Source organism: Chanodichthys erythropterus, chromosome 13, assembly GCF_024489055.1.
Source record: "Chanodichthys erythropterus isolate Z2021 chromosome 13, ASM2448905v1, whole genome shotgun sequence".
Taxonomy (NCBI): domain Eukaryota; kingdom Metazoa; phylum Chordata; class Actinopteri; order Cypriniformes; family Xenocyprididae; genus Chanodichthys; species Chanodichthys erythropterus.
The window spans coordinates 38,437,385-38,453,341 of record NC_090233.1 but is presented as its reverse complement, the minus strand read 5'-3'; the positions used below and the strand labels follow the sequence as shown (position 1 = coordinate 38,453,341).

Sequence of the window (15,957 nt, the reverse complement as noted above, 5' to 3'; positions counted from 1 at the left end):
TAACTGTGCTCAAGCCAGTAATGAGAAGTTCTTTATCTGATCGTTACTTGCATGCTATAAATGTTACTTAGCATATGAAAAAGTGTTATTTTAGTTTAGTTTTTATAGAAATATAAATAAATTAGTTTGAGGGCCAGCACAAAATTTACACAGTCTACATATGGTCATCAGCTTTTCCCCTCTCAATGGTCATGAAACATGTATGTCTGTGTACAACAGCTACTCAAAACCTAAGCACAAGCACACATCTTCACCGTGATGGTAACAAAAAAAAAGCACTGGTTGGATCAACAAGAATGAATTATGTTCAGGAAACATACACAGAATACGTCAAATGAAACTGGTGTGATCTCATTCAATTAGGATGAATTTCACTCATTAGTACAATTAACCTAGCTTAAGTTCAAATAAATCAGTTCAACTGTGTGGAAATAGGTGTCATAATTGAATTAAGTTAGACCAACAAGTTATTTTTTTGAGTGTATGGGAACTGTATCAATAACGGGGCGTACATTAGCCGAACACTAACATGAATGACTGAGTAATGATAAAGGATTGGCCAAGACTTTTTTACAAACACTAACTTTACATCAAAGTTTTAAGGACGACAGACAATCTGCATTAATGGACACAGTTTTAGGTAATAGAGGCCCACCGCTGATTTATAGAAGTATTGCTGTAAGAGCGACAGTAATAACATGAGTTAGCCAGAGATTTTCACAATGTAAAACACAAAAATACATATTTTGAACACCTGGTAGGAAATATATACATCAATTAATAATCATACATACAGGTTGCGATTTTGAGGAGCGAGTTGGTCCAAATAAAGTGTGTACTGTCCCATCTTTAATGGTGTTTTGTAAATCCCATTTAGACCAGTAATTTTAACCACTGACTCTTCACATCCACATCCTTTGGGAATGTTTACAAAGAGAATTAGCTTTTGTCTTCTCGGCATGTTCGCAACAGGAACAACTAGCTAGAGTGTTTGAGGGTCGGTCAAGATGTTCGCAGACAGACAACGTAGAACATAATGTAGGCAAATGTGTTACCCAGTGATGTGTAGCCATCATGGAAGTGGGATTCGAATTCCTGACGACTTGTTTAGGCAGTTCAGAGTCGATTCTTTCTTTTGAGAGACAACAACTTTATTTATCATGCACTTTCGGCTTCACAACTTTGCATATCTTTTACATTCACAGACAGCTACATTACACATTGCATGAAAGGTAATATTTGAAAAAGCATAATTAGGGGCACTTTAAGAATGTTAACAAACAAGAAAATAATGCAGAATGGATTTCAAGCACGAAATTTTAAGCACAAGGCATGGATTTCACAGGACATTTCAGAGTGGTATGTCTTTATTTTTTGTAATTTTCCTAAACATTTTCGATACAATGTTATACACCCTTTAATCATAATATCTGTCATGAAAACTATGCTAATACAAACAGTAAGTGATCACAAAACCAAGGTTAACTTTCCTAAGGGGCGGTGAACAGCCTTACAATAGCGGGAGCTTACAAAAGCCACAGTAAACACTATATCATCTCTAATGTTGGCTAGCAGGCGAGGTGAGGCAAAGATTTGCCGTTTGTTTACATCGTAGCAACAACATAAAACTTATGATTGGAACTGTTAATAGAAAACAAAAGTACAAATTATAAGACATACAAGTTGTGATCCATAACAGATTGTCCCGACAAAGTGGGAAATGCTCCATCTTTCAGGAGAAGCTTTTGTGCATACCCTGCATTGTACTCCCTTAGGTTCTGGAAGCTGTTCGCCTTAAAATGTGCAGCACACAGATAAATAGATAATAGGACCACTTTAAGGTCTGGACTCAGAGGTGCCAATTCATGTGTGAGAATGATTCTTCATGCTTCATCTCAACCATTCTTTCACAATTTGAGCCTAATGAATCTTGGCTTTGTCATCCTGGAATGATACGTCTTCCTGCATGGTTGTTTAAGAAATTAAAAGCTACATGCTCCATTAATTAGGGTTAAAAGAACATTTAACATGCTAAAAATATAATAATCACAGCAATAATGATATAGACTTTTAAGTATTTGCCTATTTAAATGCCCTTTAATCTCTCACGCTTACACACTCCTCGTAAGTTTGTCATCTTAGTGAGATATCATAATAGTCATGAGCAGTGGGAAAATTTCCCAGTTTTCCATCCTCTTTTTTTTTTTTTTTTTCCCCACTGACACCTACTTTCAGTTGTTATAAAAAAAGTCTCTTGCCTTATGCTGACGTTTTCATCATTATTGCAAGCGTTGTAGATACACCACACATTGACAGCGCTGTTTGTACAAGTGGTCCAGTTTCATCTCTTGAGTTAGTTTCATGTTGTTCTGATACACATCACCCACTGAGGTATAGTGTTTATGAGCTGTAAATTTAAAGGTCCCGTTCTTCGTGATCCCATGTTTCAAACTTTAGTTAGTGTGTAATGTTGTTGTTAGAGTATAAATAAAATCTGTACAATTTTAAAGCTCAAAGTTCAATGCCAAGCGAGATATTTTATTTGACAGAAGTCGCCTACATCGAACGGCCAGTTTGGACTACATCCCTCTACTTCCTTCTTTAATGACGTCACTAAAACAGTTTTTTGACTAACCTCCGCCCACAGGAATACACAAAAAGGGGGCGTGGTCTTGTTGCGCTCCCACGGAGAAGAGCAAGAGTTGCGTTTGTAGAGTGTGTTTGTCGCCATGTCGTCGAAACGCTGTTATTTTCATCCCGCAGTCCAATCACCTTTGTTTGGCCTTCCCAGAGACGCTGTACTTAGAGATCAATGGTAACAATTTATCTTTAACTCGGTTCCCGAAAATTATAATTGTGGTATCCTTACTGCAATAGTTAATGCTGGACTGCAGTGCACATAATGGCCACAAGAGGGGAGTATGTTTATGTATATGGCTGTTTTCCGTATAAGGTACTCTTCTGAGTGAGTGCTAACGTTGTACGTTTTCTGTCGCTGCTTGTGGAGATTAAAGAGTTCAGTCTCTCGGGAATTATTGTCTTTTGTGTTCATTCGGCACGACACCACAATAATCCACATGTAAAACTATGTGCAGCACACGTTATGGTAAGAGGCGTGACCTTTCCGGGCAAGGAGCGCTAAGCTGCTGTCGAATCACAACACATGAACCGCTAGCACAATCAGAACTCGTTACGTATTTCTGAAGGAGGGACTTCATAGAACAAGGAAGTCATCAGCCCGTTTTTGTGACAGTGGAAATACTGTGTTTTTTTTACACGCGAAACATGAACACATGTTATATTGCACACTATAAACACAATCAAAGCTTCAAAAAAAACACGAAAAACGGACCTTTAAAGTTTGGTGTTTAAGTCTTGTGTTCCTGTTTTTCTGTGCTCTCACTTTGTCCTGTAATACTGACAGAGTATGAGACAGACACAAACACTATTTCAGGTTGCCTTTTTTAAGTTTGATAGTCCAATTTAGACCGTCTACTAACCGCATGTCAACCAGCAGTCATTAAAGTTTCAGTAGACTGTCTGCTTAATATCTGCTAATACTTTATTTTGATGGTCCCCAAACAGACATTCTACTGACTAAAAGTAACATTGTTAGACAATTCAAAGGGTTTTTACAGTAACACTATTGCCTACAATATATTACAGAAACACTTATACTATAGTAAGTTACAATACTTAAGATTTACAGTAACTATATGGTACTATAATTATGTAATAAAGTGCACTTACTGTAAAAACCTAGGTTATCAGTACACTATATTTAGTACAAATTAATGAATTACAGTAAATTACATTTTGTAATTTTTATATAGAATTTTATCCTACACAAGTAAGTACTATTGTCAGTCAATTCAAACAGACAATTATTTCAAAATATCAAATTCTTAATTAAAACATTGCATAAATAACTGTAACAAAGGGAACTGGATGACGGAGTTGTTGATCCACGTGCAGGCTTTATTAAAATGAGCGTAGTCGTACAGGCAGAGGTCAAACGCCAACAAACAGATACAGGAGGGCAAGGCAAGAGTAATCCAAGACACAGGCAATGGCCAAGACGGGCAGCAAATGATCATCAAACAAGGAAAACAGTCCAGGGTCAAAAACAAAGGCAAGGCTAGGCAAGGACAATGAAGCATGGAGATAAGGTCGGATGAAGGCTAAACAATACTCAGCAATGTGTGTGTGTGTTTGAGTGCAACTTATAAAGTGTCACTGATGGGAAACAGGTGTGATTGTGTGATTGGTTCCTAGATGGGGAATTATGGGCAATGTAGTCCAGAGTGATGTGTGACTGTGTGTGCCATGAAAATGTGACAAAGTTAAACCGGTGACCTCTGGTGGGGAGTAGCAGGAAACAGCAGGCGCAGGCTACGTGACAATAACACTTAAAAATACAAGCCTGGTCTCTTTAGAAAAAGGTACCTGTGGGAATGTTTTCGCGAGTCGCAAAATACGTACCATGTTCTGATTTGAAATTTTGTCCGGTGAGTGGCACTAAAAGTGTAGCGTAATATGCAGCCAACACTACACCTAAACTTAAACAATAGTGTTAACAAAAGCAAATGTGACATAAAAAGCATAGTCGTGCAGTTTTAGCTTGTTTTAATCTCTCATCTTTGAGCTGTTTTACAGTGACTTGTTTTTCCCCAGATTCGTACCCAAGGCTTCCTCGTCCTAAATCCATCTCCGTATCAGCTGAGCTACCGAGCAAGCTTGTTATATTAGAAAAGCGAAACGTATGGAGCTGGTTAACCGATGCAAAGTCCAAAATTTGTTTACAAATTGTCCATTTTGATAAAATGCGTTTTGAAGTCATAACATAATATTGTGCAAGGAGATGAAAAAACAAGTCTTTATTAATCCATAATCTGACCCTGTAATTGTAACTGTGTATGAAAACGATTAAAAGTGCTTGCTGCTTGTTATTTTGACTAGATAATCATAATGTGCTCTAAAAGAGAGCAAGAAATCTGTATACATGTCTGTTGATCTCTTGAAGGCAACAGCCAATCAGCGATGTTAAAGTTAGTCACAATCCACTCACCGCTCAAAACACCAGAGTTTTACCTAATTTGGCAAGCTTCTGCTAGCTAAATGGCAGATGAATTGGAACCAAAATACAGTATTTGATTGGACTTCAATGACAGAACTTTTTAAAGTCTAAAAGCACATTCATTGTGATATCATAGCAATGCTTATGTGCTTAGTTTAAATGTACAGTATAGTTTTCTCCTGCTGTCTGAGATTGTATCACAAATTCTCAGTGACAGTCAGGTCCAGATAGTCTCATTTTTATCCTGAGAGAGTGCCAATGTTGCCTTGACCAGAAAATGGTAAATGCAAACTCTTCAAACACCACTCGGTTACACTTTATTTTAAGGTGTCATTACAGTGTAATCATATATTTAAGTACAGAGTAATATTAGGGTGGGATAAGGGTTTGGTTGAGGGTTAGTTGCATGTAATGACACATAATTAACCGTTATTACTATGGTAAGTACATGTAACATGTAACAAGGACGTTGTAAAATAAAGTGTTACCCACCCCTCTCTTTCTATTGATAAGGCAGAACATATTAAATGATGAGTAACTAGTGATTTTAAGTTAACAGAAATGTTCATACTGGATGTATATCTGTGTAAAAGATTTTTGTGGGAAAATGAACATAAAGAAGTATGTTGTACTGCATGTGTAAGGGGAAATACTGTATCATATGACATGTTTCTCTGTAAAGTCCCTGGTAAAGAGTGAAACATTATACAGTGAGATGCTGTTTCATTTTTACTCCCTTCGTTCAGACTCTTTTCACTTTCTCTTTGTCTTTCTCTCTGTCCTCAGTTTGAACAAAATTGGATAGATTGACTGTTATATAACATTTATTCAGTGCAGCAAAAATTAGTTATGATAGAGACACAAAGAGCGAGAGAGACAGACAGAAAAATTTAAGAAGTCCACAGAAAGAAAATAAGATGAACATGCAGAGAACAAGAGAATATTTGTTGTGCCCTCTTTTACGGCACTCTCTATCTTAATCCTAATTTTCTTAATTTCTTACTATGACAGTATTGAATGCTGAACAGCGCTGCTGGTCGCCAGTAAATTTGGATGCTGGTCCTCAGTATGGGATATAAAATGCTGGTATCCCCACTGGACTTACTAAGTTGTGTTTGGCCAACCAGCAGTGCTGACTGACTAGCATCACCAGCTTTGCATGGCTTTGCTAGACCAGCAGCAAACCAGTATTTTTAACCAGTCTGGACTAACATAGAAATTCATGCCGGATATTTAGCCATTTTTAAATACATTTAAAAGAGGTTTCCTTTTCTCATCAAGGCCACATTTATTGAATCAAAAATATTGTTACTGTAAACAGTAATATTTTGAAATGTTATTTCAATTTAAAATGTTGAATTTTAAACTGTTTTCTATTTTAATATATTTTAAAATGTAAACTATATTAAAATTATGCCATCTTCAGTGTTACATGATCCTTCAGAAATCATTCTAATTTGCTGATTTGCTGCTCAAGAAACATTTCTTACCTGTCCCAATGTGCACAGTCCTGTCCTTTCTAAATAGTATGTGAGATTAGAATAAATGTATCCCAAAGCATAGTATGTTGAAAAGAGTATGCCACGTTCCCAGATGGTTCGAAGTGTGGATCTGTGCCAATATTGCCCATAACCATGCATTCAGGTCAGAAATTGAAACATGAATAATAAGAACTACAAACATGGTAGAAATGTAAAAAAAAAAAAGAAAAAAGAAAAGATGTCCTGTTATTAATTGTCAGTATCTAACTTGATGAAGAATATTTATTTTTTAATATTTGTTTTATGAATACCAACAGATATGTTCAACCAATAACTATTAAATGCATCATTATGCAAAAAACATGAGCAAAGTTCTCAACATGAAAGACGACTGGCAAATCAACATGCTACTTGTTTTCTCTTTAGTGTGGTTGGAAAAATTGCTTCAGTAGTGCAATTTTAATTAAATTAATAAAGTGAGGACTGTGTATATGACGTTGTTAAGTGTGACAGGAAGATTGACAGGCCAGTTTACGGTGACTAAATGCAAATGACTATTCAACAGAGTGCTTTTTTTGACACGGTAGTATATGCCCCAAAGCTTCTCTCACACACTCAAATGTATCTAAACTTTTTCGTTCCAAAAATAGGCTACATACTAGGGTATAGTGTAAGTGTAGGTGAATTGGGATGACACATTATTATTATTAATGTTAAAAACAGTTGTGCTGCTTAATATTTTCATGGAAACCATTTTTTTTTCAGGATTCTTTGTCTTATAGAAAGTTCAAAAGAATAGCATTTAAGCTATTTGAAATAGAAATCTTGTAACAATGTTAAAGTCTTGACTGCCACTTTTGAACAATTTAATGCGTCCTTGCTAAATATCAGTACTAATATATTTAAAAATAATAATAAAAAAATCATACTGACCCCAAACCCCTTATGCCTGTTCCAAATACCGGCAGTGGCATTACTGTAGTGTACTAAAATGTATGTGGATGAGGGATACTTGATGAATCAGGCAATCAGCTGTTCATATACAATTTGAGTACGACCTCCATTTTTGTGATTGTGTATTTGGCTGTAGGTTAGTGTGGGTATGTGTGGATGGTATTGAAGTTGCGTGGATGTGTTAACAAACCCCAAACCTCTCCACTCCTGTTAATTAACCTGTCACTCTGTGAGTATCTATTGCTGGTTTCCATGGTAATTGAAGCATGGTAGGTCAATTAAAATTAACCTCACCTCACTATAAACGTGCTGAGACTGTTGCTCAAGCAAGGATGTGTGAGAATGATTTCTGTGTATGCACTGCATCCTGACGAACCCTACACAGCAACATTTGGGTCTATGGCGGTTTTGTCTGATCGTATTCAAAAAGAGTGAATTTTCTTACAATTCTGTTTGATGCTGCTAGTGTTGCAGAAATTACACACTTCAGCTTTAAATGGATAGTTCACCTATAAAGGAATATTCTGTCATTTAATCACCCTCATGATTCTAAACCCGTAAGACTTTTGTTTATCTTCAGAACACAAATTAAGATATTTTTTTAATATTCTCTCATCATTTTAGCCAATAAAATATCAATTGTGCAGTTCAATTCAAGGCTTCTGAAGAGACATATTTATATAAACATTTTAATTTAGGCTTTATTCACGTATAAACATTAATCAATGCACACATGTAAATGGAAGCTTGACGCACAAGGACCAGTGAGGTTTGTTCACACACACAAATTTGAGAATGTTGATTACCTAGACTTTAAATGGAAGGACAAAACAATTAGAGACTATTAAAAATATCTTCCTTTGTCTTGAATGAAAGTTTTATGGGTTTGGATTAGAACAACATGAGGGTGATAAATTGGGGACAGAATTTTAATTTTTGGATGAACTATCCCTTTTAAGATTAAACATGCTGTCTGTCAACCTTCATTCATCCTTTGGTTTTTGCAGTTTTTGTCTGAAGTATGTTTTCTACAGATTAATGCAAATTGAATGTCATATTTTTGGGTTTTCACAATTAGAATTTTTTAATTTCTCGGAAAGGAAATTCATTTGTAGCAGCAGAAGTCAAATACAATCCATCATTATTATGTTTCCAGTAGACAGGTTTGAGAATCTGTTGTTTAAGAGAGCAAATACAAAGAAGTCGGATAAAATATACTGATGCAGCCCATTATCATATTCATGAAACACATGGGGCACTGAGTTAGCTCTTTGTGTGTGTGTGTGTGTGTGTGTGTCTGAAATGTGAGCCCTATCCCTCTCATGAAGACATTAAGGAAGCCTGCTGATAGCCCGTATCATCTCCATTGGCCTTAAGTCCATGCATTAAAAGCACATTGATTTCTCATTTATGTGTGTTTGTGTGTGTGTGTGTGTGTGTGTGTGTGTGTGTGTGTGTGTGTGTGTGTGTGTGTGTGTGTGTGTGTGTGTGTGTGTGTGTGTGTGTGTGTGTGTGTGTGTGTGTGTGTGTGTGTGTGTGTGTGTGTGTGCGTATGCGGTGGGGGTCTGGCACCTTCTGCTAAACAGCTGTGCCTCAGTCCAAGTATTGTTTGAGTGTAAAAGACAGATCACAAAAAGAAAGGAGAAATGAAAAAAGAACAAAGTGATCATAGCTGATAGATATCAAATCATGATCTGATAGCAAATGCACAGAGAGGAGCAAAAAAGGCGAGAATCATTTCCCTTCAGTGAGCTCTCTTTCATTGGTTTTGTGCCAAAAGATGCACGCGCACACGCACACACACACACACACAACCACTGCTGGAGATGCTGAGCTGATATTAGAAACGTCGCTGTCTCAAAGAATTCCCATCAATTTATCCCTCTATCGCTTCCTCACTCTCTTCTCCTATATCTGTCCACAGTCATTTACACACACACACACACACACACACACACACACACACACACACACACACACACACACACACACACACACACACACACACACACACACACACGTTTGTTTCACTATATTAGTGAGAACATTGCACAGACTTCCACTGATTTTATATCAGGTTAATGATATTTTCTATGGCCTAACCCAAACCTTACTCCTAAACCTACGCATCACAGAAACATGTGCAACACTGGATTTAAATAAAGACATGTTTTGGCCGATTTATAAGCCTTTTTAACTAGTGAGGACCATGAAATGTCCTCCCCATCGGTTGCAAGTGAGGACATTTGCCCCTCACACAGTTCCTCAGTTATTCTGTCTGGCTCTTTAAGTCTCTATTCACTCAGTTACGCTGTTCAGTTTCTGTCTCTAACAATCACACAGACATGATTCCTCATACAGTCGCTGTGTGTGTGTGTGTTTGTGTGTAATGTGTTTGATCAGCTCTTTTCCAGTTCAGTTGATTCCAGTTCACTCTCCTCCTGTATCTCTTCAGGTTTTGAGAGACATAGATGCCTGAAACTATAAAGTCCTCTTACAGGAACAGACACATGTTTCTATGAGACAGGGATAGTTCACACAAACATGTAAATTCTGTCATTTATTCCCCCTCATTTCATTCCAAACCTGTATGACTTTCTTTCTTCTCCAGAATATAAAAGAAGGTATTTAGAAGAATGTTGGTACCTAACAGTTTTGATTATCATCGACTGGACAGAAAACACTGAGACAATCTTCAAAAAAATTTATTTTATGTTCCACAGAAGAAATAAAGTCATACAGGTTTATAATGACATCAGGGTGAGTAAATGATAACAGAATTTACATTTTTAGGTGAACTTTCTCCTAAAAGAGGAAGAAAGGTTTATCATAGTTTTGAAGTTCTGTTCCTGGAACAGAATTCTAATGTGACGGAGTTTTCATTTAACATGTTTTAAAAGCCCTAATCCCTTCACTATAAAGTCTTTTGAAAAACCCTCCAAAAATGATCACTGGTAAAACATGTATTATAATGTTTAAAAGTTTGCAGGGTGGTGTGGGTGTGGTTACAGCTAACTGACCCGTGTTAATCAGCCAAAACAGCCTCCTGACTGGACCAGCAAAAGATTTTTACTTTGTCTAGCACATGATCTTATGCACATGTGAAAATTTCCCCACACACAGATAAATGTAATACAGATCTTTTTGAGCGTTTGAAGTGAAATGTGCAGTGGTGTGTAAATGATGATATTGTGCGACCTCAATGTTGAAGCACGACTGCTAAACTATCGTGAGCCTGCTCCGCTCTCTTATCAGCCAACTGAAGGTTGTTCAGGAGGAATTTCTGAGGTGGAGTCAGCTCAGTTTGGGTTGGTAATGGTTGCCAAGCAACACTGCTTCGGTCTGTAATAGTTGCCAGGCAGCACAGCTTCAGGTTGGCAGCAACCGTTGCACAGTCAAATATTGCTTTTGTGGAACTTTTTTTTTTTTTTGTCTGCTTGCATCTCATTGGCTGACAAGTGCCAAGCCCATAATAGTGAATTAATTCTTCTTTGCTGACGTTTGGCACAAACTCCTGAAGGACGTAATATGTAACGGACCCAAAAGAATCCTGAAATGATATCTCATTGTCTTCTTTTTCTGTCTGCTTTGATATAATTGCAGCATTTTATATTTCTCTCACATACACTCTTTTCAAAGGGGATGTGAATTATAGAGGAAGTTGACATGATTTTTTTGTTCTGCATGCATGTCTGCTCCCATGGCAACACCATGGTAATGACAACTCAGTTGTGATTGGTTGAAGGTGTTAAAAATCTGTCTTTTTTTTCTTTTGGAGTTTTGAGATTGATGTCTGCTTGAGGACTAAGGGCTTTTTTTTTTTTTGTTTTACCATTTTTGTCAAAATGATCCCAAAAAAAGCCAAAGCAACATCAACCACTGACTGTCTCTGAGCAACACACATTTATAATGAATCTGTTTTTGAACAAATCATTTGAGTATTTTTCAATAAGTCACTTGTTGCCATCTACTGGTGTAATTTTGTAACTGGCAGAAAGTGTCACTGAAGAACCACAGTCTCACAGTCTGAAACATGTGAACCCATTCAAGTGCAGTGATACAAACTGTCAAACCAGTGCTGTTCGACTCTATATCAGCTTCCTGGAGATGATTCAGTCAGATTCAAGGACCAGAACTAACTATTTTGTTACTGCATTTAAACACATATTTTCAACATGATTTTTTTTTTTTTACATTTTTTATTATTATCATTATTATTATTATTAAAAGTGAGTGAAATTTCACTGTTGTGAATCTCAGCTGTTGTATTGTTAGTTGTCACATGATCAGCAGCTTGTCACCAGAGCTTTTCATACTGCATCTGAATAAAATGTACTGCCTTGATAAATCAATAATTCCCCCCTCTGTTCTCTTTCTCTCTCTATCTTTCTCTCACTCCTTTTTTTTCTATACAGACTTGTCTAAAAACCGTTTTTGTGAACTCCCTCCAGAAGTTTGTATGTTTGCGCCACTGGAGTCTTTAAACCTCTACCACAACTGCATAAAGGTCATTCCAGAAGCCATTATAAACCTACAGATGCTCACCTACCTGAACATCAGGTAACACCCACACTCTGATGTCTTTTTCTGTTAACTCACTTCAAAATCTCATTATAATTAATTTCTAAAACCAGATGCCAAGATAGTCTTCATGCTGTTGTTGTTTAAGCTGTAATAATAATAACAATAATAATAATAGTAATAATAATAATAATAATAATGTCTTTTGAATGAAACCGCTTTTAGATCAAATTTAAGTTGTGTTCTATTCTGTACTGTTCAAAATGTACAGTTTGGGATCAGTAATTTTTTGTTTGTTTGCTTGTAACATTTTTATGCTCACCAAGTCTATTTTGCTCACCAAGGCTGTGTTTATTTGATCAAAGATACAGTAAAAACTAACATTGTGAAATATTACAACTTAAAATAACTTGAAATAATAAACTTTCTGTTTAATACATTTTAAAATGTAATGTAATCTTTCTGTTGCAAATCTGAATTTTCAGCAGCTTGTTTGGGTCAGTAAGTTTTTTTTTTTTTTGTTTATTTGTTTGTTTTTAATAAATTAATACTTTTATTCAGCAAAGATGCATTTATAATTTTGCAAAATACAGCATTTTAGAATGATTTCTGAAGGATCATGTGATGCTGAAGACTGCTGAAAATTCAGCTTGATCATCAGAGGAATAAATTACATTTTATAATATTCAATTAGAAATCAATTACTTTAAAATTTAATAATATTTCACAATATTACTGTTTTTACTGTATTGTTGATCAGATAAATGCAGCTTCGGTGAGCAAAAAGGCTTACTTCAAACAAATAAAATCTTACCAACCCTAAACCACTGAACAGTAGTATATTACTGTCCACAAACTGTTGTTTTTGGTTGTTATTGTGAGGGTGTCCTTTATTAAAGAAAGTGAGAGATGTTGAATGGTATTTATTGAAGACTATTAAAGCTAATCCTTGTTTTGATGTTTTCAGTCGAAATCAGCTGTCCGTTCTCCCCAAGTTTCTCTTCACTCTTCCTCTGAAAGTGCTTGTGGTCAGCAACAATAAACTCCTGTCTATTCCTGAGGAGATCGGAAAGGCCAAAGACCTCATGGAACTGGTCAGTATGTGGAAATACATGTTTAATTATTGTACATGATAACGTGTATGTTTCTGTGATGTTTGTATATACACAGTATATGTATTTTCTATGTCCAGGACATCAGCTGTAATGAGATTCAGGTGCTTCCTGCGCAGATGGGAAAACTCCTCGCATTACGAGAGCTCAACATACGAAGAAACCTCCTACAAGTGTTACCAGATGGTATAGACATTTACCCAAGACAGATAATTGTCAACAAAAGCATCAATAAGATAAAACTACAAAAGCTTTGCTGGATATAAACTCACATTCAGCACATTTAATGTTTATGCTAGTTACAGTCATTTCTCATATCTTTAGTTTTTTTCCCTTTTTTCTTCTTTTACTCTCTTCCTCACAGAGTTGTCTGATCTGCCATTGATCAGGTTGGATTTCTCTTGTAATAAGATCACTGAGATTCCCATATCTTACCGCAAACTTAAGCAGTTACAGCACATCGCTCTCGACAACAACCCCATGCAGTCTCCTCCCGCCCAGGTATGTCAGCACTTATCTGTTACAGTGTATCTCTTCACATGTGTGGAGCTGAAGATTTGCTTGATTGTTGTTACTGTCTGTTGTTAATTTCTTTTCTGTTGGCGCCATCCAGTGGCTGACATTGTGAAATACATAAGACATCAGGCAAATTTTATAGTCTTATGTGAAATACATAAGACATCAGGCAAATTGATGCAATGATTATATATACATACATATATCTTACATCTTTATATATCTTACCTAGGGTACCAAATAGGAATGCCCCCTCAAAAACAAGCAAATAAAAAAATAAAAATAAGATAAAGTAAGTGCATGACACCCCTGGTAAAATAAAATGCTGTGGATATGCTTTGAGCAATGGCAAATGACATTTCATAATGATAATAATTTTATAGTCATATTGAATGGGGAAAAAACAGTAGGAATGTAGCCTATGAAAACTTTAAAAAAAAAAAAATTATGATTACTGAAAGAGGTTTGAGAGTTGGTCCTTTTTTAGGGGTTTTGAAAAGGATGGGTCGCCATAAAATCTGAAAAGTATTTTTAATTTTTGTGCAGATGCACTCACCTACTAAATAACCCCACTCATTCTAGAATGATTAATTATTTCACTATTCAAGTCAGGTGAAAATTCCTGTATTTATTTGTATCACAAAAAAAAAAAAAAAAAAAAAAAAATATATATATATATATATATATATAATTTAATGTTTCAGATCATCAAACAAATTTAAATATGAATCAAAGATAACACAAGTAAACACAACATGCAGTTTTTAAATGAAGGTTTTTATTATGAAGGGAAAACAAAATCCAAAAGCCTGACAAACAGATGTTTACCAAAATATCCTCAAAAGCTACACAACATGTTGAGATCCAAAGAAATTCAGGAACAAATGGGAAAGAAAGTAATTGAGATCTATCAGTCTGGAAAAGGTTATAAAGCCATTTCTAAAGCTTTGGAACTCCAGCGAACCACAGTGAGAGCCATTATACACAAATGGCAAAAACATGGAACAGTAGTGAACCTTCCCAGGAGTGGCCGGCTGACCAAAATTACCCCAAGAGCGCAGTGATGACTCATCCAAGAGGTCACACAAGACCCCACAACAACATCAAAGAACTGCAGGCCTCATTTGCCTCAGTTAAGGTCAGTGTTCACGACTCCACTGTAAGAAAGAGACTGGGCAAAAATGGCCTGCATGGCAGAGTTCCAAGATGAAAACCGCTGCTGAGCAAAAAGAACATAAAGGCTTGTCTCAGTTTTGCCAGAAAACATCTTGATGATCCCCAAGACTTAATACTCTGTGGACTGACGAGACAAAAGTTGAACTCTTTGGAAGGTGTGTGTCCCATTACGTCTGGTGTAAAAGTAACACAGCATTTCAGAAAAAGAACATCATCCCAACAGTAAAATATGGTGGTGGTAGTGTGATGGTCTGGGGCTGTTTTGCTGCTTCAGGACCTGGAAGACTTGCTGTGATAAATGGAACCATGAATTCTGCTGTCTACCAAAAAAATCCTGAAAGACAATGTCCGGCCATCTGTTCGTGACTTCAAACTGAAGCGAACTTGGGTTCTACAGCAGGACAATGATTCAAAACACACCAGCAAGTCAACCTCTGAATGGCTGAAGAAAAACAAAATGAAGACTTTGGAGTGGCCTAGTCAAAGTCCTGACCTCAATCCTATTGAGAAGCTGTGGCATGACCGTGAAAAGGCGGTTCATGCTCAAACCGTCCAATGTGGCTGAATTACAACAATTCTGCAAAGATGAGTGTGAAAATTCTTCCACAGCGCTGTAACAGACTCAATGCAAGTTATCACAAACACTTGTTTGCAGTTGTTGCTGCTGAGGGTGGCTCAACCAGTTATTAGGTTTAGGGGGCAAGCACTTTTTCACACAGGGCCATGTCAGTTTGGATTTTGTTTTCCCTTCATACTAAAAACCTTCATTTAAAAACTGCATGTTGTTTACTTGTGTTATCTTTGATTCATATTTAAATTTGTTTGATGACCTGAAACATTAAAGTGTGACAAACATGCAAAAAAAAAAAAAAATCAGGAAGGGGGCAAGCACTTTTTCACACCACTCTGTGTGTGTAAATATATATATATATATATATATATATATATATAATATATATATATATATATATATATATATATATATATATATATATATATATATATTGGGGTGCAACGGATCAACTTGCTCACGGTTCGGTTCGTATCACTGTTTTACGGTCACGGTTTCGGTACGGTTCGGTATGTGCTATGTTTAGGGAAAATAGGACTACTGTCAAAT

The 15,957-nt window shown here is 36.3% G+C and overlaps 1 protein-coding gene across 6 annotated transcripts in view; it reads left to right on the top strand.

Moving 5' to 3' along the window:
- lrch2 (leucine-rich repeats and calponin homology (CH) domain containing 2) overlaps positions 1-15,957 on the top strand; it is an 88,617-nt gene that overhangs the window by 12,252 nt on the left and 60,408 nt on the right. For all 6 annotated transcript variants that reach the window (XR_010896997.1, XR_010896998.1, XM_067408058.1 and 3 more), the window contains exons 2-5: positions 11,928-12,072; positions 13,001-13,127; positions 13,226-13,331; positions 13,510-13,646. Coding sequence is in view for 4 of the 6 variants with exons in the window: in XM_067408057.1 (XP_067264158.1) it covers positions 11,928-12,072; positions 13,001-13,127; positions 13,226-13,331; positions 13,510-13,646 (515 nt within the window). In the remaining 2 variants the exon portion in view is untranslated. The remainder of the gene's footprint in view (positions 1-11,927; positions 12,073-13,000; positions 13,128-13,225; positions 13,332-13,509; positions 13,647-15,957) is intronic.